We start from the raw sequence: 26,448 nt of genomic DNA, 5'->3' as shown, positions 1-26,448 counted from the left end.
GCAACATCAAACATTAGTCACTTACTGGTTTCTGCTTTTCACCCCATCACGAACCTTTCTCCTTAGTTCTTTCTCCACTCCCACTGCCCTCCAGTTGCTTAAAATCTATTTCAGTGCATCTCTAAGCTGTCCCAATTCTGATGGAAGGCTACTAACCTGACAGATGCCATTATCTCCAGCATTTTCTCTTTATTCTTCTGGATGTCACGATGTTAGTTTGGTTCTACTGACCATTAAAGGTCAGATCTGAGTGTGGGATTCTGGTGATGGTGGTGGTGTGAAATTGTTGGGATTCAACGATGGAATTTGTTGTAAAGGTCTGCATTTTTTTTTACATGTAAACATACAAATTAGGAGTAAGCCACTGGCCCCTCATGCTTGCTCCAGCTTCCAACAGAATTGTGGCTTATCTGATTCATCCACATTTTATAAACAGACCTTCAGTGAAATGAGCAACTGAAAGGTACAACTGACCCTTCCCATTGCTAAGGAGTCCAGGACTACACTGATATAATTGGAAATAAAGTTATCAGTGGTCAGTGTTAGAAAATGAGTAGTTGCAAAAGTGGCAGAAGGTCAAATGTTCTGAAAATTAGTGATAGAAGATAAAACATACTCAATTTTCTTTTGACAAGGAATTGTGAAATTATAGTTCTGTTAATTATCCATCAGATGACGTAGTGGTATTATCACTGGACTGTCCAAAGATCCAGGCAACATTCTGGGTACCTGGGTTCAAATGCCATCAAGGCAGACGGTGGAATTTGAATTGAAAAGAAAATCTAGATGACCGTGTATTTTGATTGATTCTTCACCAATGTCCTTGAGGGGAAAGAATGTGCAGTCCTTACATTGTCTGATTGACAGCAATGCGGTTGACTCTTAATTGTCTTCTGAAATTATCAAGCAAGCCAATCGATTATATCAACTACTAGAAAGTCTTAATACAAAAGCAATGCCCTCACAGCATTGCGGATCTACCTAAACAAAATGGACTGCAATGGTTGAAGAAACCAGTTCACCATGACCTTTTCAAGGGTTACTATGGATGGGCAACAAATGCTAATCAAGGCAGCAATGTCCACATCCTCAGACTGTTGATAGTGAGGGATTCATCAATGTTAATACCATTGAATGTCTTGGAGAGATGTTAAAATGCTCTCTTGTTGGAGATGGTCATTGCCTGGCACTTGTGTAGTACATATATGTGTTCAGAAGCTCACCCAGGGTCAAATATAACTCCAAGGTTATGATTTTACTGGTTTAGTGTCAGGCTATGGCCAGGAATAGGCTGGAGTTCGTAACTAGGGAGTGGAGCGCATATCAAAAACAATAGCTTCAGTCTTCCCAATATTCAATGGAAGAAAATTTCTGTTCAAAGAACTGGATGCTAGATAAGCAGTTTGTATTGCAGCAAATAGTTGAGAAGTTGAGGTTGTTGGTAGTATAGTAGAGCAGGATGCTAATCATCATGTCAATTCAATACATTTGAGTATCGCAAGTGACATGTAGCATGTAGAGAAGTTTTTTTTGGTGGGTGGGGAAGGAGATGCAAGGACACATCTTTGGGAGAAACTAGACATAACAATGTGGAAGCAAGAAACAAAGCCATCCCACGTGACATCCTAGTTTTGATTAGGTAACTAACGAAGGATCACATAAGACCAGTCCCATCCAGCTAGATTGTAGAGAGGCATTGAAGGTGGATGGTGTGGTCAACCATGTCTAAAGCTACAATAGATCGAAAAGGATGAGATGGTACAGTTTACCTTTGTCATAGTCACACAGGGTGTTATTTGTGTCTGATATAGGCTGCTTCAGTGCTCTGACAGGGTGGAAACTTGATTGGAGGGATTTAAGTATGGAGTTCTGGGAAAAATGGTCATGGATTTAGGAGGTAACACCATGTTCAAGGATTTGAGAGGAAAGGCAAGTAGGAGAATGTATTGTAGTTTACAATAATAATGAGATCAAGATGGGTGATGGGAGATATATTTAAAGAGTGAGAAACACCAATGGAGAGAAAACAGTTAAAAACATTAATCAAAATGGAAGGCAAGTTGAACTCAGAAAGGTAATAGGTAGATAGGACAGAAACTAGATGTGTGATGTAAAATATCCACTACTATCAGACATCATTGACCTGAGCTTCTCATTAAATAAAAAATAGATTTTGTCATCTTAAAGAACAAATATTTGTTGAAGTGATAGAACAAACATTGTGTTACATGGTGTAATATTTATGTCCTTATAAAATAGCATAATTAATGCTACAAGAAAGGCAGCAATATTAAAAACAGCATGTTTCTTCACACGCACATCACATTTCATGAGAGATGTAAAACAATCTTAAAATACAATGTGTTTCTCAGCTGCAATGTGAAACCGACAACACACATTTCAATCACACAATTCTTTGGCCAGTTAAACTCAGGAGTTCTGGATGATTAGCAGTTGGCATTGTGTTCTCAAATTATGAAGAAATACCTTAACAGAATAATCTTTAAACGTGACACTTCAGTTCTTATACACCAGCACACTATCCAACTCAAAATGAGCAAGACTTCATATGCATTGTTTTAAAAATTATCTACTAAAGTATTGTCCCCAATGGATATCCACCATGCTCTAACTAGCATACTAAGATCCAAGTGCAAAACAATTGTAAAGGAATGATCAATTATTTTGTGCTCCTCTGAGCCTAAATTTACCAGCAACGTACTGCAGTCTAAGTGACCTCACTAATGTATACATTTACAACTATTGGGGTCCCATTAGGTGCACTTAAAGAATGGCTTCAACTTGTCAGAATAGTAATCATAACAGCCTTTCTCCAAATTGTCTGTTCTATTTATTAATTTTAGATTTGCGCAGAGATGTTGTTCATAACTTTTCTTTGAAAATTCACTGAGATAGCACATCAGCTCCAATTTTAACCAAATCTGTCCAATATTGTGTCATTCCTTTGAGGAAGTAACAAACAGGATAGATAAAAGAGAAGCTGTGGATGTAATAATATTTGAAGTTTCAGAAGGGACCTGATAAAGTACTGCATGTTAGATTACTTATTAAGATAAAAGCCTATGGTGCTGGGGGGTAGTATATTAGCATGCATTGAGAACGGCAAACTAATAGAAGACAGAGAGTTGAGATAAGGATAGCAACCTTTAACTAGTGGAAATCCATATGATCAGTGCTGAGCCCACAACTACTTGCAATGTATTCATGGCTTGCATGTGGAAAGTGAATGTGCTTCAGCAAGTTTGTGGATGCCACAGAGAAGTAGGAATGCAGGTGGTAAGGATGACTCAAAGGGTTGAACTGGGGATACAGACAAGTTAGGATTAGTGGTGCTGGAAACGCACAGCAGGTCAGGCTGCAGGAAAATCGACGTTTCGGGCGAAAGCTTTACCTAGTTGATGGTTTCCAGCATCTGCAGTCCTTGTTTTTACCATAGAGACAAGTTAAATGAGTGGGCAACAACTTGACACAAGATGAAATATAAAATGGGGAAATGAGAGTGTATGCGCTTTAGCAGGAAGAATACAGGAACAGAACATTAGTCAAATAGGGAAAGACTGCAGAATGCTACAGCACAAAAGGGGATTTGATAACCTTCATGCATAAAACTCAAGCATACAAGTTCAACAGATATAGCTCCTTGAAAGTGGAGTCGCAGGTAGATAGGATAGTGAAGAAGGCATTTGGTATGCTTTTTTTTATTGGACAAAGCATTGAGTACAGGTGTTGGGAGGACATGTTGCAGCTGTACAGGACATTGGTTAGGCCACTGTTGGAATATTGCGAGCAATTCTGGTCTCCTTCCTATTGGAAAGATGTTGTGAAACTTGAAAGGGTTCAGAAAGGATGTTGCCACGGTTGGAGGATTTGAAATACAGAGAGAGGCTGAACAGGCTGGGGCTGTTTTCCTGGAGTGTTGGAGGCTGAGGGGTGACCTTATAGAGGTTTACAAAATTATGAGGGGCATGGATAGGGTAAATAGGAAAGTCTTTTCCCTGGGGTCGGAGAGTCCAGAACTAGAGGGCATAGGTTTGGGGTGAGAGGGAAAAGATATAAAAGAGACCTAAGGGGCAATTCTTTCACACAGAGGGTGGTATGGAATGATCTGCCAGAGGATGTAGTGGAGGCTGGTACAATTGCAACATTTAAGAGACATTTGGATGGGTATATGAATAGGGAGGGTTTGGAGGGATATGGGCCAGGTGCTTGCAGGTGGGACTAGATTGGGTTGAGCTATTTGGTTGGCATGGATGGGTTGGACCGAAGGGTCTGTTTCCATGCTGTACACCTCTATGACTCTGAGATAACAGGGACGGCAAATGGTATGTCTGCCTTTATTTCAAAGGGAATTCAAATGAGGAAGTTCTGCTAAAGCAATACAAGGCAGTAGTCAGACCACAGCTGGAATACTGTGAACAGTTTTGGGCCACTTATCTAGGGATAGATATACTGGCTTTGGAGGTAATCCAGAAAAGGTTCATGAGACTGATCTCATGAATGGAGGGAGTGTTTTATGAGGAGAGGTTTGGCCTGTACAGATTGTAGCGTAGAAGAATAAAAGGTGACCTTCTTGAAACATGTAAGATTCTTAGGGGACTTGACAGTGTAAGTGCAGAAACCTTGTTTCCCCTTGTGCGAGAGTTTAAGACCAGAGGGCCTAATCTCAGAATACGGGCCAATCTTTTAAAACAGAGATTAGGAGGGATTTCTTATATGAGCGGTTAGTGAAATTGTGTAATTCTTTACCACAGGACTATTGAGGCTGACTCACCTAGTAGATTAAAGGCTGAGATAGACAAATTTTTAACGAGCAAGGCAATTGAGGGTTATGGAGAAAAGACAGGAAAGTGAAGCTAAAGATTATCAGATTGGGCGCAAACTCATTGAATGGGCTGAATGGCCTACTTCTGCTTAAATGTCTTACAGACAAGTTCAGTTCAGATACTTATTTTATACTCCATCTGATTTTACATATTTTTAGTTAACCTGCTCAGACATGTTATGACACATCTCTAGTGGGACTGAAATCAGGACATTCTGACCCAGAAGGAAGAACACTACCATTGTGCCACAACAGCCCTTTTATCTAATCTTAGACTTTGTAAAATTGGATGGAACTTCCAGTAGGCTTCTTCTCTGATTCAAACATCTCTTCTCCCGCATGCATGCCAGGTAAGTTGGGTTAGAATCATTGCATTGGTCACCTGCACTATAATGACATTACAATGCACAGAAATTCTATCTAATCTGGTTATATTTTCATTGACCAAATTCTGGTATGCACAATATTTCTTACCAAACCTGATCAAAACAAGAAGCTGCAATTAGAATACCAGGATGAGTCTAGAATATTCGCCAATAACACATTCACACAGAGAGGTGCACATGCAGCTTTACTCACAGCAAACATTATGTTTTCTCGATAATTATCAGAAGAATAGCTCACAGAAACTAGATCTTGTAATTTTACTCCCAGTCAATATCTTGAATTCTACTATCTCAGAGGTTAGATCACACTGATGATAGATAGCAGTGTTCCATAAATTACCATGGCACTGCATATGCGTCAGTTCAAGAACAGACCAAAATTGAAAAAAAATTAACACAAGGGAGTTTTTGTAGAAACATTTAATTAATTACCTTTTATTCGGATCTTTTATAAGCAATCCAGAGAGTAATGATTTTGCATCAGATGAAAGAGTTCTCGGAAATTTAATGTCCTCCATCAGAATCAATTCAAAAAGTTTCTCATGGTCCTGATTGTAGAAAGGTAGCCGGCCACACATCATCTCATACATAACAACACCTAAACCCCACCAATCAACAGCACGGCCATAGTCGTTGTCTTCTAAAACCTATGCAAACAAAGTGCATGTTGTTAAAGTCTGATCACTAATTTTGTGTTTTGAGTTTATCTAAAGCATTATTAAAGTAAATTTTCAGACACTGCACTTAAATATCAATGAAACAAAATACATTAAAATGGTACTGTATAGAATTCACCCCCGAGGTTTTCATTTCTATTAAAATGCATAATGTTTTGTGCACAATGTTTTATGCACAAGTGACATTTTAGTCCTATTTTCTTTAAGATAATAATATCCAAGTTCATACCAGAAGTGTTTGTACAGACACCACTCCTTGTTCAGCAAGAACACAAGAAAAAATATTCTTATAATTCAAACTGTCTGGTAAGTTTCTCTAAGCAGGGTACATTCAAACCACAGTTCTACACAAACATTCTGCTTGTGCTTCAAGGCAATAAAGAGAAAAGTAGATTGTGCCAAAATTTATACAGATATAGCAAGATTGTTTAGACAGAGTGAGAGATATCACAGGAACAATGAAAGCTTGTAGAGGACAGAGTTGGTAGGAGTTAGTTTGCCAGCAACGTGTCTAGACAATTGATACTGTTTGGCATGATATCTCAAATTTGATACAATTTGTTTTTTAAAAAAAATAAAGTCATTGCGATTCAATTTTGACATTCTACACCACCCTAGCACATCAGAAGAACTCCACATAGTCCACTTTCAGGAACAAAATTCATCACAGTTCCAATATAAAATTGATTTTTCTTGCCTATCGGTGTTTTTGTCTGTAAAAAAAAAGTCATTTTCAGTTACTGAAAACTTCACATGTGACATTTCAATAATCAACATATCAACTGTATTCATTTGCCCCAACCCACCTTTTTGGCACATGGGTAGAAAGTACATAGAAATCAGATAACATAGCAACCCAAAAAGCCCAAGCAATCCATGCTGGTGTTTTAATTTCCATTCAAGTTTGCTCCCATGTTTTTTCTTACTTAAATCTACTATTGGAAGCATCTATTTTCTTCTCTCTCAGAAGATGATCTAATTTCCATTAAATACATCCACACTGCTTAAAAAAACTCTATGCAAGCATGCTCCACATTTTACCACTCATTGGATAAAGAAGTTTCTTCAGAATGTCATGTTCAAATTTTTTTGGTGAGACTCTTCTATTACTAGCTTACAGTTATGCTCTTTTCCCACCATAGGAATCATTTTTTTTCTATATGCACTCTATCAAAACCTTTCATAATGTGTTACACCTCATTTATTATTTGCTATTAGGTGACCCCTCAAACCTTCTCTTTCAGGCATCAGAGACACAACCTATCAATCATTTTCTGATTATGTATACCTACGCATTTGTTATTGTATTTGTAAATCTTCTCTGCAACCACTCCAGCATCTTTATATCTATTTTATAATATCATAACCAGAACTGCATAAAGTACTCATAAGTGTGGCTTAGCCAAGACTTGACACAGTTGTTTCTGTTCTTTCATGGGACGTGAGTGTTCCTGGCAGTGGCAGTATGTTAAAAAATGTCGTGCACTTTACAAACACCTTCCACCCCGACCTCAAAACATTTTTCAACTCTGGTACTCCAGCATCTGCAGTCCTCATTTTCTCCTAGTGGCAGTATGTTGTCTATCCTTAACTGACCTTGAAAAGGTATTGGTGAGCCCCCTTTTGGAAGTGATACAGTCCATTACAGTGCTGTTAAGGAGCTCCATGATTTTGATCCAGGTACAGAGAAGGCACAGGAACAGCAATATAGTTCCAGGATGATATGTGGATTGGAGAGCAGCATACAAATTATGATGGTGAGAAATTGCTTCCTTATTCTTATGACAATCGTGGGTTTAGGTGTTGGGAAAGGAGACTTGGCAGATTATGGTACATACTGCTGCCACCACAGCATTGGTAGTGGAGTGAATTAATGTCTTAGGTAGCACATGGAGTGTCAATCAAAGCAACTGCTTTGTTTTGGATGATGCCAAGTTTTGAGTGTTTTTGAAGCTGCAATCGACCAGGCAAGTAGAGATTATTCTATTACACTTCTGAATTACACTTTGTGAATGCTGGACAATTGTTGGGGTCAGGTGGTGAATTATGTCCCAGAGAACCCCTAGCTCTGACTCACTCTTGTAGCCACAGTATTTATGTGGCTGATCCAGTTCAGTTTCTGGTTACAGTAACCATTAGGATGTTGATAGTCAGTGATTCAATAATAGTTATAGCATTAAATTTCAAGGGATGATGGTTGAATTGTCACTTGTTGGAGATGGTCAATGCCTGGTGCTATTGAGGCATGAATGTAACTTACTATGTATCAGCCCAAATTTGAATAGCATTCAGAACATGTTGCAAATGGACCTATTACCTGCAGCATCTGAAGATTTTCCAATGGTGCTTAATATTGTGCAATCATCAACAAACATCTCCAGTTACGAACTTATGCCGACAGGAAAATCATTGAAGAATAGCTGAAATGGTTGGGCTAAGGACACAATTCTGAGAAATTTCCAGAAGTGACAGGATTGATTAAAAGCCCAATCATCTTCTGTTACACTAAATATGGTTCCAACCATGGAAAAGCTTTCTCACTTAAATCCTTTCACTCTAGCTTTGCAACAACACTCAGTCAAATGCTAAATCTCCTGACCTCATTGTAGACTTGATCCCAACACAGATAAAAGAGCTGAACTCAAGAGGTGAAGTGAGTCACTTTGGTTGTTTAGAGTCCTGAAAATCAGAATCCTACTCCAAAGCAGCCTCAAACCCATTGCCTTCCAGTTTTAACTAAGGTAGACAGGTAGATGATGACCAACTCTTTTCAAAATGTTAGCACTTTAAATATGAACATTAAATCATAAGCCTCACTGTTCCAACTTTTTAAACATTAACCATGAAAACCAGGTTTCCTGATGACAGCTGTGGATCAAGGAACTAGGTTCCCTCGACCTTCTGGAATTCACAGTACAAAGCACCTATTTGGACTTTCCACACTGAGGCCTGGTCTGCCAACACTTCTCAGTGTCCATTCACAAGCCTCATGTAAATATCTTCACTGACTAACCATCACGTAATTAGACTTCAAAAATAAAACTTGGAGTCTATCAATCCAGGTTCCACTCTGGAAGCTGACTTTTCTAGTAACAGCTAGGATCACAACATTGTTATCTGATGTATAAATTGATGCTGTGTTTTTGGATAATATCGCCAAGGGATAATGTAGATGAGAAACGGGGACACTCTTTCCATGCATGGGACACCAAATGTAATGGTGCACGTGTAGAAACAGAACCAATTGAGGATGATTATCTAGCCACAAGTAAGCAGAAATGGATCAAGGCAAGCATAATCCCATGCAACTCATCAACAGAGGAGAAGAACTGGAGGAGAACTATGAGTCAACATTGAAAGGTGGTAAACAAGTAGAGAATGATGACAAGAGATAATGGACAGAGGTAACAGAATGTCATTTGTCACTGTGACAGGAGCTGGTTCAATACTGTTGCAAGAGTGAAAATAAGAATAGGGGGATTCAAGCAAGGAATTCAGAGAAGTGGATAAATTTGTGAGGAGACAACATGTTCAAAAGCTACAGAGAAAGGAGACTGGAGATGACGTTCACTACAATAAATAGATATGTACATTCAAATTATTTGATTTGAATCAGATTTTAGTCAGCACTTCTATTTCCGGTTATCAATCTAACTCTTAGTTTCAACCAAAATATTTGTACATAATATGATTGACAAGTTATACATTTGAAACATGATATTATTCAGAGCTACAGTCAAAAGTCAAAGATTCTACCTAATACTTCCATGTCTACCTCTTAATTCAGGTTAATATAAACACTTATCTCAGATAACTAGAGAAACATATACTTCAATATTAAATAAAATGGATATCAAGCTGCATTACTTATAAATGTCATGGTACCAACCGCGGGAATCTTGTGATTGAAAGGAGAAGAAAATAGAACAATTTAGAAACCAACTTAAAACAATAAACCAAAATTCATTGTAGTGGCATCCTACTGTCTGATTAAATAATAATTGTGTCATGGTGGTCCTCTCTTAAGCATTGCTGCTGTTACTTGGGAGCCCTATCTAGTGTGACAGTCTCTGTTTCATTTGCTGTAGAGAAAATCAATGGAATGAGAAGATGCATGATTCAATGTTTTCTATTTTTTCCTGGGTTCTCTTCACAATAAGTAGAGATATTTGTTTTCCTTTCCGGACCCACTTCGAATACTCTTCCAGTCAAATTCCATCGACAATCATTTGCCAGTTGTCTGCATTAATGTACTCCGCCTTCATTTTTCGATAGTCCCTCGGGCAATGATATAGATGTTCAAATAGTTATGACTCTGTGGCCAGGTCATGGTACAGAAGGTCCTTAGGTATTCAGTTGTCACCCATTCGATGACTGTAGCAAATACAGCACATATGTTGTTGGCTTAGCAATGATAGAATTAGCAAGTTCTAGGAACTTGACTTAAAGAGTTGGTAATCTTTGGAAGTGTCTTCCACAGAGAGCAGTGCAGGCTGGGTCATTGAGTATATTCAAGGTTGAGTTAGAAATTTTAAATCTGCAAGGTGGAAAAGGTGAAATTAAGGTCTCAAACAAATCAGCTGCAATTTTATTGACTGGCAGAAGGCTCTAAGGGACAAATGGCTTACTCCAGCTCCTATTTACAAGAGGTACCAAATATATATCTAAGCCAGCGAAGGGAAACCTGTTCAGCCCTTTCTTCTGCCTAGCATATCTTGTTTAGATGAAAAGCTGTTCAGCCTTGCTTGTCCAGTATTCAAGGCACAGGTATGCCATGCAGAAAGTTGCTCAATACTGATAATATTATACTAGCATTCCACACAAAGGAGCCTCTTCGAAATCAAACAGAAATAGCAGAGATACAAGACTGGAAGTTTGCTATGCATAGATAATTGGTAGTAGCTAGCAAAAAAGGCACAGCAACTAAAAAAGAGCTGTGGTGGTACAGAACAGATTACCAGATTGTTGAATTGGGAGGCTCCATTTATAATGCAGATTGTGACAAATAAGAAGTAGAGCAAAAGCCTCATTCAGGCCTTCAGACTATGTCACCACCATTCCAAACAGTTTAAAGAACTTCAAACATTTAGATCAAGGAAGATGTTTTTTTAAAAAAAAGTGAGAATCATCAATTTTAAATATTTACTTACATGAACGTATAGTTATTTGGGCAAGAGAAATCATCCTAACTGCCCTTGGTGACGCATGGTTCAAAGTCTGCGCAATAGCTTCCAACTCAAGCATTAGAGATTGAAATGAGTTCACAAAGGCAAACCCAATTGTAACTGTAAACATCAGAACTTATAATTTTTTTAAAAACTAACCCAAGTAGCAAATGTGGCAACAGGATTATTATAGTACCTGCTGCAGTGTTATGTATTAAAATATCCTATCAAAAACCTTACATGTGCATTTCTTTCCTATCTTCATAACTTACATCCTCCTAGATATTGTCAGGTATTTGTATCATTGTTTAACTACCAGTATATAGAGACCTATTAAGTGATTATACCTTCCTGATAGTGGTAGCTCCTATTCTATAGCTCCTCAGTCCATTGAAAGGCCTGAACTGCAGCAATTTTCCATATAATTTATTGTTAATTTAGTATAATAAATGTAAGTATGTTATATGGGAAAAGCAATAACTAGGGACCATTGTAAAAGTAATTCCTGGGTGCTGGTAAGGCAGGCCTTCTTTGTCTTTGATGTCTGGGAAAGTGGTGGTGGACCCTCATACTGCAATTATTCTTTTCAACAGTTTGTTATAACTTAAGTGACTTGCTGAGGATAACTGATAGCCAACTATGTTTCCACAAGGATAAGGATGCTATTTATAATGAAACTGCTGCATAGTCACTTTTATTCATCCAGTAATCTAACTACTTGACTAACATACCTGTTTCACGTTTGCATGCCTCAAACCAAATTGTCCCTTCGTTATATTTCTATGAAAACTGAAAAAAACACAATTAGACAAGTAAGCTTCCTTGATAACAAAATGGGATAGGAACAGTAATCGGTCAATTAGCCCATCAAGCATGTTTTTAAGGTGAGAGCAGAAAGATTTAAAAAGGATAAGGGGCAACATTTTTTTACACAGAGCATGGTTAGTGTGTGCAGTGAACTGTCAGAGGAAGTGGTGGATACAGGTACATTTACAATTACGTTTAAAAGACACTTGGATAAGTACATGAACAGGAAAGGTTTGGACAGATCTGAACCAAAAGCAGGCAGGTGGGACTAGTTTAGTTTGGGAACATGGTCGATGTGGATTAGTTGTACCAAAGGGTCTGTTACCATGCTGAATGACTCCATGACTCTCACCTGTTCCATCATTGAATACAATTATGGTGGATTGAACACTTTAGTGCTTTTTACTCATCCCATTCTCATACATCTGTACGTCATTGGTAATCATACATCTATCAATCTCTACCTTAAATAGAGTCAAAGACTGAGCCTCCACAGCCTCATGGTACAGAATACCAAAGGTTCATGATCTGGAGAAAATAAAACTATTTTCATTTTGGACCTAAAGGGCATTCCCCTATTTTTAAATTGTGCTGCTTCGTTGTAGACTCTCTAACTGAGGCAACATTTTATCTGCATTAGCCCTATCTATCCTTTTAATTGTCTTCTAAGCTTCATTGAGATCAGCTCTCATTCTTCTAAACTCTAAAGAATACAGGTCCATTTTGCTCAATCTCTCTTCATAGGTCAGATTGAGAAGTGTTCTGAAGAAGGTTCACTGGACTCGAAATATTAACTCTGCTTTCTCTCCACAGATGCTGCTAAACCTGCTGAGCTTTCCCAGCAACTTGTGATTTTGCAAGATTAATTTTCTGGGGAAATATGTTTGGATCTCACCATGATGATAAAATGTGAATTCAATTTTTAACAATCTAGACTTGAAAGCTAGTCAAACGGCTTTTTAAAAAATTCATTCACAGAATGTGGACATCATTTACTGGACCAGTATTTATTACCTATGCCTAGTTTTAGATTTTGATCCAGCAACACCGAAGGAACAGTGATATATTTCAAAGTCAGGGATGCAAGTGGCTTGTGGGGAACTTGGAAACTTCTAGATGGTAGTGTCATTAGTAATACATTGGGCTACTGCTTGACTAGTCTGAGAGTCAGCTCACCTCCAACTTCTAAAGGAGTCATATTAGATTTGAAACATTAATTTTATTTCTCTCTGCAGATGCTGCCAGACCTGCTGGTTTTTTGCAGCATTCTCTGTATCTGTTCCAGATTCTCAGCTTCGCAGTATTTTGCTTTTCTTGTTATGTTAATAAGAAGGATTTTGCAGAGTAGTCAAGGCTGTGTTTGCCACTTTTGCTTCTGGAACATTAGTTGATGCCAGGTGGTCAACTAATGTTTCATTGCTTTTTTTGAGACTTTCTAATGATTATTGCAAATGAATAGCTTACTCGGCTATTGCAGAAGACAGTTAAAAGTCAATCACATTGCTGTCAGTTATATGTAGGGCCAGACCAAATATTCTAAAGTTTCCCTAAGTAACATTAGTGTACCAGATGAGTTTTTATTACAATTGTCACTGTTTTCATGGTCACCTCTAGACTTTTAATTCGATATTTTTATTGAATTCAAATTTCACCATCTGCCATGGTGGGATTTCAACCCAAATACTTGGATATTGCTTGTATTTCTAGATTCCTAATTCAGCAAAATTACACTGGATTATTTTCTCACTTTAATATTATCACTGTCATTTGCTGAAAACAAACATCTGGTCTAATAAGGACTTTAGGAAAGAAAGTCTGATTGTCCTCATCTACATATTGGGTTCAGAAATGCTGTTTAATATTAAATTCCATTGAAATGGCTTGTCAAACCTTTCGGTTGTATCAAAACGCAACAAAATCTAATGAAAGAAATGAAACCAGAAGGAACCCTCAGTAAAGACCCAGGGACCAACAAAATCAAAAGCAGCCCTGTAAACCATGTAAGGTCCTCCTTTCTAACATCTAGAGGTTACGGCAAAATTCTTCCAAGAACTAATCAAGCTGCAGCCTGAAAATGTCTGTTAGGTATGATTCCATGGCTGTGTTCCAGACGTTACCATCACGGGCCCTGGTTATGTCCCAGTTACTGGTCGGACAGATCCACCAGTGGTGGTGGCACTATAGTAGATATTCAGGAGAGAGTTGTCTTGAAGGTCCTCAGCACAGACTTTGGACCCTATGAAGTTTCACAGTATCAGGTCTAACATGAGCAATGAAACTTCCCCAACTTAGTTGATGGATTAGTACACCTCCAAACTGAGTACTACTTGGAGAATGCACAGGGGATGGCAATGTACTGATAAAACGTCTTTATATTTTCCTCAATTTTACCAGCCACTGTTTTCTTGTATCTACTCTTTGCTTTCCCAATTTCTTTCTTGACTTCACCCTTGTACTTTCTACACTCCTCTAAGCTTTCCAAAAGAGTTTTTTTTAGACTTTCATGTGCCCGATTTTTGAGCATTACCTCATCTTCTATGCTTTATGATACTCAGAGACTCTCAACTTGGCAGGTCCATTATTTTTATATGTTTTACATCATTTATTTTACAGGCACAAGTCTACATAGTGTCTGTAAAATCTCATGAACGCATAACCTATAATACTTTGCAGGACAAGGGCAGCAGATGCATTGGAATGCAACCAACTACAAGTTCCACTCCTATCCACAAACCATTTTGACCTGGAATAGTAATTGTTCTATTTCTCCACTGTTGCCCTGTCAAAATTATGGAAGTCTCTTCCTAATAACACTGTGTCTATCCTTGTAACCTAAAGACTGCAGCAGTTCAAGAAGGTAGTTCAACACCACTTCTCCATTTAAAAATGGGCATTAAATGCTGACCTAGCCAGCAATGCACGCTTCCCAGAAACCATTTTTTAAAATACACTAGACTTCAGCTTCAGTATTTTTGTACAGAAGCCGTGTCCGAATATGTGCTATATCTTTTCTGTAGTTGTTCTCATGTTTATGTTAATTATTTTGTTTTCCTGGTTGTTTGAGGTTTGAAACAAGTAGAAGAAATTCAGCTGGTGTAACCATTTAGAATACACTACAAAATATGAACTGCATCACTTCAACTAGTTGTTTGCTTAAGTTGACACAAACTACATAATCTCCACACTCTGTGCAACCCAGAACTGAAAATTAAACCACAAATCACAACCACCCCAGAGGCTATTTACTTCTAATTTGACATTTCCCAGGTCTAACCCTACCTTGTTACATGAAACAGCCACAACCCTTATCCATACCTTCATCACCTCTAAACTGCACTTTGCTTAATTATTTTCTCAATTATTTTCTTGGTATTCTAATCTCCATAGACCCTAAATTGTTCAAAGTCTTAGTGACGGTCATTTTAAATTATTTTTGAGTTTTCTAAAATTTACTTTAATGAAATTGTTCATCCTACAGCTATCTTGTTTATCCATTTATCTTCTTTCACAATGTCAGCATTGGTGCCTAGGAGGGTATAGAGGAACATCGATTATCTGGCTTTCGATTATCCAAATATCGGATTATCCGGCAAAATCGTAAGGTCTCAATGCTTACAATGTTATAAAGTCAAAGAGTCAAAGAGATGTACAGCATCCAGCATTCGATTAACCGAGCGAAATACTCCTCACCTGTGTCCTTCAGATAATCGAGGTTCCTCTGTACTCCCATTTGCCATGGAGAATATGTGGAAGCCTTCTTACACCACTGTAGTCAGTGTGGTTCAGAAAGCTGGCATGGTGGAGACAAGATCCACGATGATTTTTCAACAACAGTGCTGGATGGCCAACTTCAGGATGGCTTGTAACATAGAGAGAAACTTGCAAGTGACTGTGTTCTCATGCATTGATCATCCATGTACTTCTAAGTGGTGGTGATTACAAGTCTGAAATGAGCTTGTTTGAAGAAGCCTTTGAAAGCTGTTGCAGCGCATCCTATAGGCAATACAAATTGCTGCCACTGTGCGTTGGTGTTGGAGCACGTGAATGTTTAAGGTGATGAAGGAAGTGAATATCTAAGGTGGCACAGATGGAATGTCAATCAAATAGGATGCTTTATCTTGGACAGTGTCATGTTTGAGTACTGAGTGTGTTGCTGGAAAAGCACAGCAGATCAGGCAGCATCCTAGAAGCAGGAGAAATGACATTTCAGGCAAAGGCCCTTCATCAGGATTCTCCTACTCCTTGGATGCTGCCTGACCTGCTGTGCTTTTCCAACACCACACTATCGACTCAATCTCCAGCATCAGCAGTCCTCACTTTTCTCAAGCTTGAGTATTGTCAGGATGAGAGTTAGCTTGTCAGAAGATTTTAGTCTCTGACCTGTCCTTGGAGAAAAGTATTTTTTTGTTGATCCAGCTCAGTTTCTTGTCTATTTATTACAAAAACATTCTTTATTCATAAACATCATCTATACATGAAAGGTTATAAATCAGTTCTGTACAGTCTTTGCAGAGAAATACAACAAACAAAACATCATTCAGCATGTAGTCCAAGACCTTGGAATGTGCCAGTCTGCAACATTCAGTCAAAGTCAACTCTGTCACAATATGTGCTCTGGGGAACAGCTTGAAGAGCAGAGTCCTGTGTCACAGGGCTGCTTGGGATGAACCTCAACAAAAACCACTGCATCTCTCTCCAAACTTCCTTTGCAAAGGCGCATTCTAGAAGATGAGTGGTCTTTTCTCATATTTCAAAAACATACTTCATGCATAAAAATCATATATAAACATTTGCAAATGTTCTAAATCAGTAATATACAGTCTTTGCAGAGAAAATAAACAAAGTATTGGAATTTTGACATTCAGAGCATTTCTACAGTTGAAAAAACAAAGGTGTTTTCTACTTATGCAGGGAACTATGTTCATTTTCATGCATCAAAGGCTTTAGATGCTGGTCTTTCCTCACTACACCTTGGGTGGCAGCTGCTCCAAGCTTCAGTGCGCCCCTCAGCACATAGTGGAGATGAGTAGTCAATTTGTTTTTTAATTGTAAAAAATATGTTTTTTAAGTACATTCACATTCACTAAAGCAGTTCTGCACAGACTTTGCAATACCAACAAAACCGAACATTAGAATTCCACATACCCTGCAGTTGCAAAAAAAAGGCATTTCTTACTAATGCAGGACAGTATTTACATAGAGTGAGGCAATGAGAGGGCCTGATAACGAAACAGACCCTCATTATACTTCAATAGAAAAACCTTAGATAGTAGCCTTTTCCCTCAGTGCTTTAGCGGCAGCTACTCCAAGTTTTTGTGCAGCCCTCAGCATGCAGTCCTGGATGTTACAATGTGCCAGTCTGCAACCCCCAATTGAGGTCAACTCTTTACACTAGTCAACCAGCAAATATCGGGCAGATCAAAGAGCGTCTTTCACCGAGTTGATGGTCCTCCACGCACAGTCAATGTTTGTTTCAGCGTGTACCCTGTGGAACAATCTGTAGAGCATAGAGTCTTGCGTCACTGAGCTGCTCAAGACAAACCTTGACAAAAGCTACGGCATTTCTCTCTCTCTCCAGATCTTCTTTGCAGAGCAAATTCAAGAAAGAGATGACAGTCTCTTTGTCAGTGCAGTTGCTTTGAGGGTAGCATGCGGTGGTGCACAAAGACTGAGCATGCATGAAGGTTCTGACGGGCAGTGCCCTTCTCACCATCAACCGTTTTGGTGCTTGCTGGAAAATTCTGGTGGTGAGGCATTCTGCCAAATGACTTTGACAGTCTGCTCAGGCAAATATGCGACAAGATCCACCACTCCTTTTCCCTCAGGAACTTGAGGACATTACTTGCCGATCACTTCTTGAAAGTCTTGCGGTCAAAGATATTTTTCTTTACAAACTTTGCATAAAGGACATGTAAATACAGTCCAACTACCCAGAGCATTCCACGGTGCTGAGGCCAGACCCACCCTTTGCAACACCAGAGAAAGGTAGAACCTCATTACTTACTGACACTTGGTGTTGCAGACCGAGGTCAACGGATGTAACCACTCATAACAGTGGCCATCAGAATAAAAGCAGTGTTGGGTGTGTCTCATCTTCCCAAGACTAGTTAAAACTGTTGCAGATGTTCGTGAGTCTTTTCCACAATGAGAACAACTAGAATATTTTGATCTAATAAACTGTAGATTTTAAATGAACAGAACACTTTATAATATCATGTGATTCTATTCACTTAACACAATATACATAGTGTAGATGACTCAAGTACATTTCTACATTCTATAGCCAATGATTCCTATAGCTATCTTCACTACAGCTCTTCCCACCCCACGTCCTGCAAGAATTCCATCCCATTCTCCCAGTTCCTTCGCCTACGTCATATCCGTTTGGATGATACCACCTCCAAAAACAGCGCTGCTGACATGGCTTCCTTCTTCCGTATTGTGGTTGCTTGGTTCATCATCTGGGCATTCTTCACAAAAAATACATTGATAAACATTTCATAATTTACTGTCTTTGATGCATCCAGCTTTCAATTCAAATAGAACATATGCTAGGAAAAAGCAAGCCTTTACTATTTTACAACAGTTCTGTGCAACATTTTGCTGGATTTCACAAATACCTGTACTACCCTTCTCATTTGTCCCCATCTGCCACTATCTGTCACTAGTTAACATCCACTTTTGGTGAGAACACATCATAATGCAAATATCACCTAGCACATAGGATATTTCTTTCCATCATTGAGTGTCAGGCTTCTTAACATTTATTTTCACATGGTTGAAGCTTTTTAAAAATAAAACATAAAATGCACCCTACATTGGATTAGTAAAAATCTTCTAATTCCTGAAAACTAGAAAATAAAAATTGTTCACCTGACTGTGTAGACATGCAACAAGATCCACCTTAAAATATTCATGACTTAAAAATATTATATACCAGCGCATCACCAATGTCTCTCATATTTACTAAAATAATGGCTTATGTCACATCTCCAAAATATGGATTGTTTTTACATGATACATGCAAAGGTGGCATTAATTGAATATGTTTTTCACAGATGCCTTGGGTAAACGCAAGTACGCCTGTTGCATATTTTCCATTGTGCTTTTCTTTAGAAGGCTGCCCCAGTGATACAGCATTTATTAACCATGATGTCCATTTGTTTTCAGCGGTTGGCCCATGTCACTTTGCAACCAGCCACTGGCAAGAGTGAAAGAGCAGACTTTATCGGCCCCAAGTACTGTTTCCCACTCCATACAACCATCTTTGCTATCCACGAGATATAGGACCAGAAGTAGGCCGTTCAGCTAATCGTGTCTGCTCTGCATTTCAGTGAGATCATGGCTAATCTAATAATCCTCAATTCTACTTCCTTTCCTTTTCCCCCATAACCCTTGATTTCTTCACCAATTCAAAATCCATCAACCTTGAATAAGAAACCTGTCTAGGTCAGCATTGAATTAAAAATCCATCTATCACATCCATGAATTAAATATTGTCTATCTGAGCCTTGGATAAAAACCCATCTAGGTCAGTCTTGAATTAAAAATCCGTACATTGTAGCCCTGAATTAAAAATCCATCTACCACAGCTGTGAATTAAAAATCAATCTATCTCAGCCTTGAATTAAATGCAATCTAAATTCACTATGGTGATAGTTTCTGGCATGAACCTGCATCTTACTTCTTTCTGTCAAATCACTCATATTGCGTCAAAAGACTACCTTCAATATACAGCTTTTAAATTTTATGTTGTCATTTACATCAGACAACATACTTGTGAGTACTGACTTCTAGTAATCTGAACAGTGATAATCTGTTACAAAATTGAAACATGATCAGTCAATTTCTGGATTTTACTATTTCTCCAAGTACATTGTTCTCAGAATTGGATGATTTAAGTAGATAAAAATCGGTGATAAAAATGCACATTATTATAAATTAATCATTTTAAAGAAGCTAAAAATTAAATGTCAAAATTAACATTATTGGTTCCCTTTTTCCGAATAGTTAAAGCAAAGCAGTCTAAATGTTGAAATAAAAATAAGACATACAAAACTGATATCAGAATGCAAACTTGGTACAGTTGGAAGTAAGTAAGAGATGTCAGAAATAGACATTATTACTTTCATTCATAAAGGGTAATTGAGATTTCAAATAAGAAACATCTTACCATGGAACCATTGTTTCACTGTTAACAGGCCAATTTACTTTTCAATTCTTTACTCTGCTTATTCAGAATTAAAAATTATAGGAATCATTTTTGGAAAAACTAAAATTATTTTATAACTGCATAGGGATTTTGCATGGGTGCACATGTTTAATCCCATTTTCTCCAAGATAATGTCACAAAGAAATAATGGAATGAATCTGGACAACGTAAGTAGGCATCACTTGTGAAAGCATTGAGTACAAGAGAGCACAAATTTAAATAATTAGCAAAAACAGCAAAAGTGAAATGAGGAATTCTTTTTCACGTAGTGAGTAGCTAGGTTCTGGAATGCATTACGTGAGATCACAATGAAAATAGGTTCAATCAAGATATTTAAAAATGAATTAGACGGTTATTTGAAAAAGAACAGTGTGCAGAATTAGGTGAGAAGTCTTTTAGAACGGCATGAAGCAAGATGTAAATTCGGAGAATCGGCACAGACACAGTGGGCCAAACAAACGTTTTATTTGTTGTTGTGTAGTGACTCAGTAAAAAGACACTGTAGTGTAAAATCTTCATTCCATACATTCCACCACCAGGAAGACACCCATGTGGTCAGTGAACCAGTCACAAGCAAAGCCTAATAAGGGCAATGCTTACATGAAGGAAGTGAAGGGAGAGAGTAGGGATTAAATCAAAATAGAATTGGCCAAACAGCCTACACTGTGCTGTAGCAACCTGAAATTGTGTAATTACACACTGCAATAGGATACATGTCTCTACGTAGCATACTTGACAAACAAAAGGTAACAGTTTAGCTAAATATCTTTTTGTTAAGTTGATGATCTTAAATTTTAACATATTGAAATGATACTATTGGCTTTGAAGAAATATTCTCTCTCTGATCTCTTTTAGAACTCTTATTAACATTGGAAGTTCTGGTGACTTTAGTTATAATGATCCTACCTCTGGAGCCAAGTATTCTGGTGTACCGCAAAATGTCTTCATTGTAGCGGCATCTGTAATTCCTTCTTTGCAAAGTCCAAAATCTGTGATTTTGATGTGACCATCTTTGTCTAACATTAAATTCTCCAGCTACAAAGAAAAAATCCATCATTTTCAAAAATAAGCAATACCGACAGTCATCAGAACCTACAACAATGGGAACTGAATGTTGGAGGGGTACATTTATTCTAAACCCTCCAACTTATAACAGGAAATAACAGTTATCTAAAATATTGATTTTTTTAAAAAATCAAGCTTTCTTACTGGAATGAGTGGAGAATATAAAGTTAACTTTCCTGCACTGCATTAATATTCTAGTGATAAGATCAATGGAAAGTGTCCTGAAACTTCATTAGAAAAGCAAAGGTTCTAACATAGTTTCCTGGTGTGGTACAACATAAGCCATTTCGAAGTTGTGCCCCTGCTGTTTCTAAAAGAGCTCCACTTGGATATTTTTCATCAATTGAAACAATCTAACAGGAAAGGTCACCATGGCTAAGAATTCAAATGCTAGTAAGAGAACAAAGTCAAGAATTTTTTCTTGGGCTAGTATTGTCTTCTTTAAAATAAAGAAGCACTTTGAACAAAAAATATTCATGGAGATAAAGCTTTTTTTTGCAGTATAATTGCCCTTGCCAAGGGAAAATAATTAAGTACTATCAATGAAAGATGGTTTAATCACCTAATATGTTTCGACATCCAATTTCCCGACTCTACTCTAGTTCTGTTATTAGGATCACCTAAATACAGTTATAAATAATCAGAATGCAACAACACACTGGGAACATAACATCACCTGATGGCACTTCTTAGAAGCATAATCAGCGAACAATAGGTATTGCACCAATGAAAAGGGTACTGAGAAGAGTGTCAGAAGGTTCAATTGAATTTCATGTCAGTTTTAAGGAGGGAGAAAGGAAGACAGAGAATTGGAGAGGGAGATGAAGAAAAGTTTAAAAAGAATTCCATAGTAAAAATTAAAAAGCACAGCTGCCAGTGGTGAGGTGATGGAAGAAGGCATTTAAAAGATCAGAGTTAGAGCAACACAAGAGCTCTCGGATATTTGTGGGAAAATCATGTCTTCGTCAGGACAAGCGAGGACCTCATTTATAAATATGAGAATCCGTAAGAAATTAAATTTCACAAATATTTATTATTACTTAGTGTGGAAACAGGCCCTTCGGCCAAACAAGTCCACACCGACCCTCCAAAGAGCAACCCACCCAGACCCACTCCCCTACATTTACCCCTTCACCTAACACTACGGGCAATTTAGCATGGCCAATTCACCTAACCTGCACATTTTTGGACTGTGGGAGGAAACCGGAGCACCCGGAGGAAACCCACAGACACAGGGAAAATGTGCAAACTCCACACAGACAGTTGCCTGAGGCGGGAATTGAACCCGGGTCTCTGGCGCTGTGAGGCAGCAGTGCTAACCACTGTGCCACCCAGAATTCTTTTCATTTGTTCAACAAATTAGAGTTTTTACTGACAGCATAAAATATTAATTTGGAACTCAGTTTTCAATACATCTTACACGCTGAAATTTGCCCATATGTAATAAACTATTATACGTAGAGTTTTCTCTTGATAATCAGAAAATCTCATTTGCTCTACCACATAGAATCATCAAAGAATTATAGAGTCCACAACTTGCGGAAAGAGGCCACTCAGCCCATTACGTTTGTACCACCCCTCCGAGGAACATTCATCTCAGACCCAGTCCCATACGCTATCCCCATAAACCCATATTTACCATGGCTAATCCACCAAGCCTACACGTCCCTGGACACTATGGACAATTTAGCAATCCACCTAACCTGCACATCTTCAGACTTTGGGAGGAAACCAGAGCACCCAGCAGAAACCCACATGGGCACAGGAGAACATGCAAGGTCCACAAAGACAGACAGTGACGCAAGGCTGGAATCAAACTCAGATCCCTGCCACTGTGAGGCAGATGTGCTAACCACTGGTTCACTGTGATGCCCTACAAAGATTTCAACATATAATATAAATTCAATATTCAAATCAAAATTGTTTAGTAACTAATTTTATGACACTATAAAGCAAATAAATAGGGCAGTCAATCCCTGCACTGACAGTTTGATTATTTGCAGAATTTTTTGAAAAGTTTTTCTTTCATTCCAATATTTATTTTTCAAATTTACATACTATTTCTATGATATAAAACATTTACTCAAAATTAACAGCACAATGGGACACACTTAGCCCAGAACAACACTGTCAGTTTTTGTGGGAACAATACTGCCCAAGCTTTATTCCAAAGTTATGTCTTCTTCTGCTTCAAATATTTATTTAATTGACTCTTAAAAATAGCAAGGGTCTCTATCTCAACCATCTTACATCAAAGCATTCTGTGATTAATAAAATCATTAAAGAAGACTTTTCATAATTTATTTCCTCACTCAGTGAAAACTTTAAATTGCTGACTCCGTTTCTATTATGCCTTCTGTAGCCAGGGCCTTGCAGTCAGAATTAAATTCCCAAGTCTGTAACTCCCCATTCATATTTAATATCCTCCTTAAGATGCATCTTTTTGACTAAACTTTTGATCACTTATTGGCTTCACCTTTAGCTTTTGAGGCGCCATTTGATATATTTAGTTACTAGCACTTTTACACAGAAAACAAGATATTTTAGTTGACCTACATTAATTATATTCCTGATTGCTTACATTAAATATTGCAAGTACAGTGCATTTGAATAAAAATAACTCTTAGATAAGTTACAAATAAAAAATTATAATAATACTACAGTGGATAAGTAAATTGTGCTGAAGTTTGCATCTAAGAAGCAACATTTTGGAAAGTTCTGTGTTTCAACCAGTTTTAGAAGGGAATTAACTGATCACTAGAATTCTTCTTCAAAAGGGAAAAGATATGAAATGAGAAGGAACTTGATTTGTTTGTCCATATTTTATAGTAATTGTTTATGAAGAAGTATTAGTAGCATGTGGAAGTAGGCTGCCATAGTTGAAGACAAGCACATGGGAAATTAAATTAAACTTAGGAGATACGTAGAAAATATGGACAGAAGTTTTTCTTTGAGAAGTAATATTTTAAAGCGTCTTTCAAATTCTAAAAAGAAACCAACTGTGTCCATTATTACAATAATTTGTGGTGGGAACAGCAGGTTCAGCTGTTGCAAGTAGGTTATGAATAATTTCAAGTATGTTCCTAGTGTGAAAAAAAGAATAAAGGTACAAATTCTGATTACATTGTTACCTTGAGATCTCGGTACACAATCTTCTCGGAATGCAAATAATCTAGAGCCGAGACAATTTCTGCGCCATAGAAGCGTGTGCGGTCCTCTGAGAACACTCGTTCTCTCGACAAATGGAAAAACAGCTGCAGGGTAAACAGCGGGGACAGTATTGTAATAATTACTGATTTAGTGGGGAAAATTAACACAAACATAAAACACCTCTCATCACCATATTGTGATGATAGATAGTGCACCCTTGGTAGATAGTGATAGCTCCTAGACGGCAGCTGGTTTATCTTTCAAAGTTTCCAAGGGGAAATGTGAGCTGCTAAATCAGCTTTTTAATCAATATACCAATCTTGTTCTAGACATTCTGTGCACTGCCTATTTAACCTCCTACTTACTCCTGAAAAAAAGTGCAGCAGTGCGATCTAATTATCCTTTTCATATTGTCAGATGTTGAGCTGCATTGTCAAATACCTGTATGTTCACACTGTCATAGGCATTGATACAAATTACCACTGTTACCTTCAAACAGTCCCATATTAATTGACCTGCCATCAAAATTTGCATAAGAAAGACCTGAATGTGTCAAACAGGGATTAGTCATCCTAACTAATCTACTGCTGTAGCTAACAAATTTCACATATTGGAACTAAAGGGTCCACTGAGTCAATCCAAATCTTTTCTGAGTTTTATTAAAAGATGTGTGAACATTTTGCAAAAGAAAAAAATGATATATTATGCATTTTTCTGTGTATGTAACCAGTCCAATAAAAGGTTTAAATTGAATTACGTCCCAAAAAACATAATTTGTATTGATTCTTTTAATGGTTTTTCACATAGGGATATTATGATAAATAATATGAATCTTATCATTAAGTTGCGACTACTCACAAATTTAAGAAAAAAATATAATTCTTTTATATAGGAGTGGACAACCAGTAAAATCCATTTTGCATTGTTCCTTCTAGGTGAGATCAAAAGCATGACACATTCGTGATCTCATGACCTTAAATGCATAGGCATATAAAATCCAAGTGCCTTTAATCCGAAATATATCAACTTAAAACTAGCAATAGTATTTAATAAAATATTAGTGGTTCATAACAATTGATTCATAGTACAATATTTTTAAAGTCTAACAATAACTGCTTAAGTATACATAAGCCTATTTGTAACTTATGAAAATTATACATAGCTCTATACACTCTTACTTGTAATACCAAATGTAAGGTAGTAGCTATCAATTACAGTCAACTGCTGAATTTCTTTGATTCAAAGATCTTGCAACACTTCACAACTATGATAAACCTTACAAATTGATTTTGCTTTACTGCATTTAGTGACATTAGTATAATATTACAAACTAATTAAAGATGAATTAGGCAAACTATTTACCTCACCATAGTTTATTCACCCAGGAAGGCACAGAAGCCCTATTATTGACAACTATTTTCAATTCTGCTGCTTTATTATTTTCAACAAATATCAGCTATCAGTGCCAAATCTAGGATTCATAACTAGTTTCAAAAAAGATCTTCATTGATATACAGTCCAACAGGCAAAGATTGTTTCATAATTGGGGTAGTATTGGAATTAACTGCAAACTGGAATTATCTGCCAGGGATGTCTGAATTTTAGATTGTACAAAATTAAGAATCAGCATGTGTTGAAGGGAGTTCTCCAGCACCATAAATGATGAATTAACATATTTCAAGCATTATCTGTGTTTGAATTATGGCTATGGTCCTCTTTATGACCCTACTGTCAACATGATTTGCCCCTATGTCAAACAGATCACTTCTCAAATCGATCCCATAATGAATAAAAGCTCAACTTTCTCTGGTATTGCTTTGTAGCAAACTGTTACATTCCTGTTTGTTAATTATGTAATACTTAGTGTAGTTCTGGGTGTAAGTTTGCTTACTGAGCTGGAAGGCTCATTCTCATCACCATACTAGGTAACATCATCAGTGAGCCTCCAGTGGAGCACTGGTGTTATGTCCCACTTTCTATTTATGCATCTTGCTTCCTTAATATAGGTGATATCTTTCTGTCATTTACATAAATGATTTGGAAGCGAGCATCAGACGTACAATTAGTAAGTTTGCAGATGACACACACCTGATCAGGTCCTGGGGATTTATCTACCTTTACCCGTTTCAATACATCCAGCAGT

General features: G+C 37.6%; 1 protein-coding gene across 6 annotated transcripts in view; it reads right to left on the bottom strand.

The window, feature by feature from the left end:
• Window positions 1–26,448, bottom strand: part of LOC140482816 (RAC-gamma serine/threonine-protein kinase) — a 457,507-nt gene that overhangs the window by 21,480 nt on the left and 409,579 nt on the right. For 5 of the 6 annotated variants that reach the window (XM_072580467.1, XM_072580468.1, XM_072580472.1 and 2 more), the window contains 3 exons: window positions 24,287–24,409; window positions 20,997–21,125; window positions 5,662–5,876 (listed from right to left, as the gene is read on the bottom strand). In XM_072580467.1, coding sequence (XP_072436568.1) covers window positions 5,662–5,876; window positions 20,997–21,125; window positions 24,287–24,409 — 467 coding nt within the window. The remainder of the gene's footprint in view (window positions 1–5,661; window positions 5,877–20,996; window positions 21,126–24,286; window positions 24,410–26,448) is intronic. The other variant, XM_072580470.1, reaches the window with a different exon arrangement.

Source organism: Chiloscyllium punctatum, chromosome 11, assembly GCF_047496795.1.
Source record: "Chiloscyllium punctatum isolate Juve2018m chromosome 11, sChiPun1.3, whole genome shotgun sequence".
NCBI classification, from domain to species: domain Eukaryota; kingdom Metazoa; phylum Chordata; class Chondrichthyes; order Orectolobiformes; family Hemiscylliidae; genus Chiloscyllium; species Chiloscyllium punctatum.
This window is presented reverse-complemented; position numbering and strand designations above follow the sequence as displayed.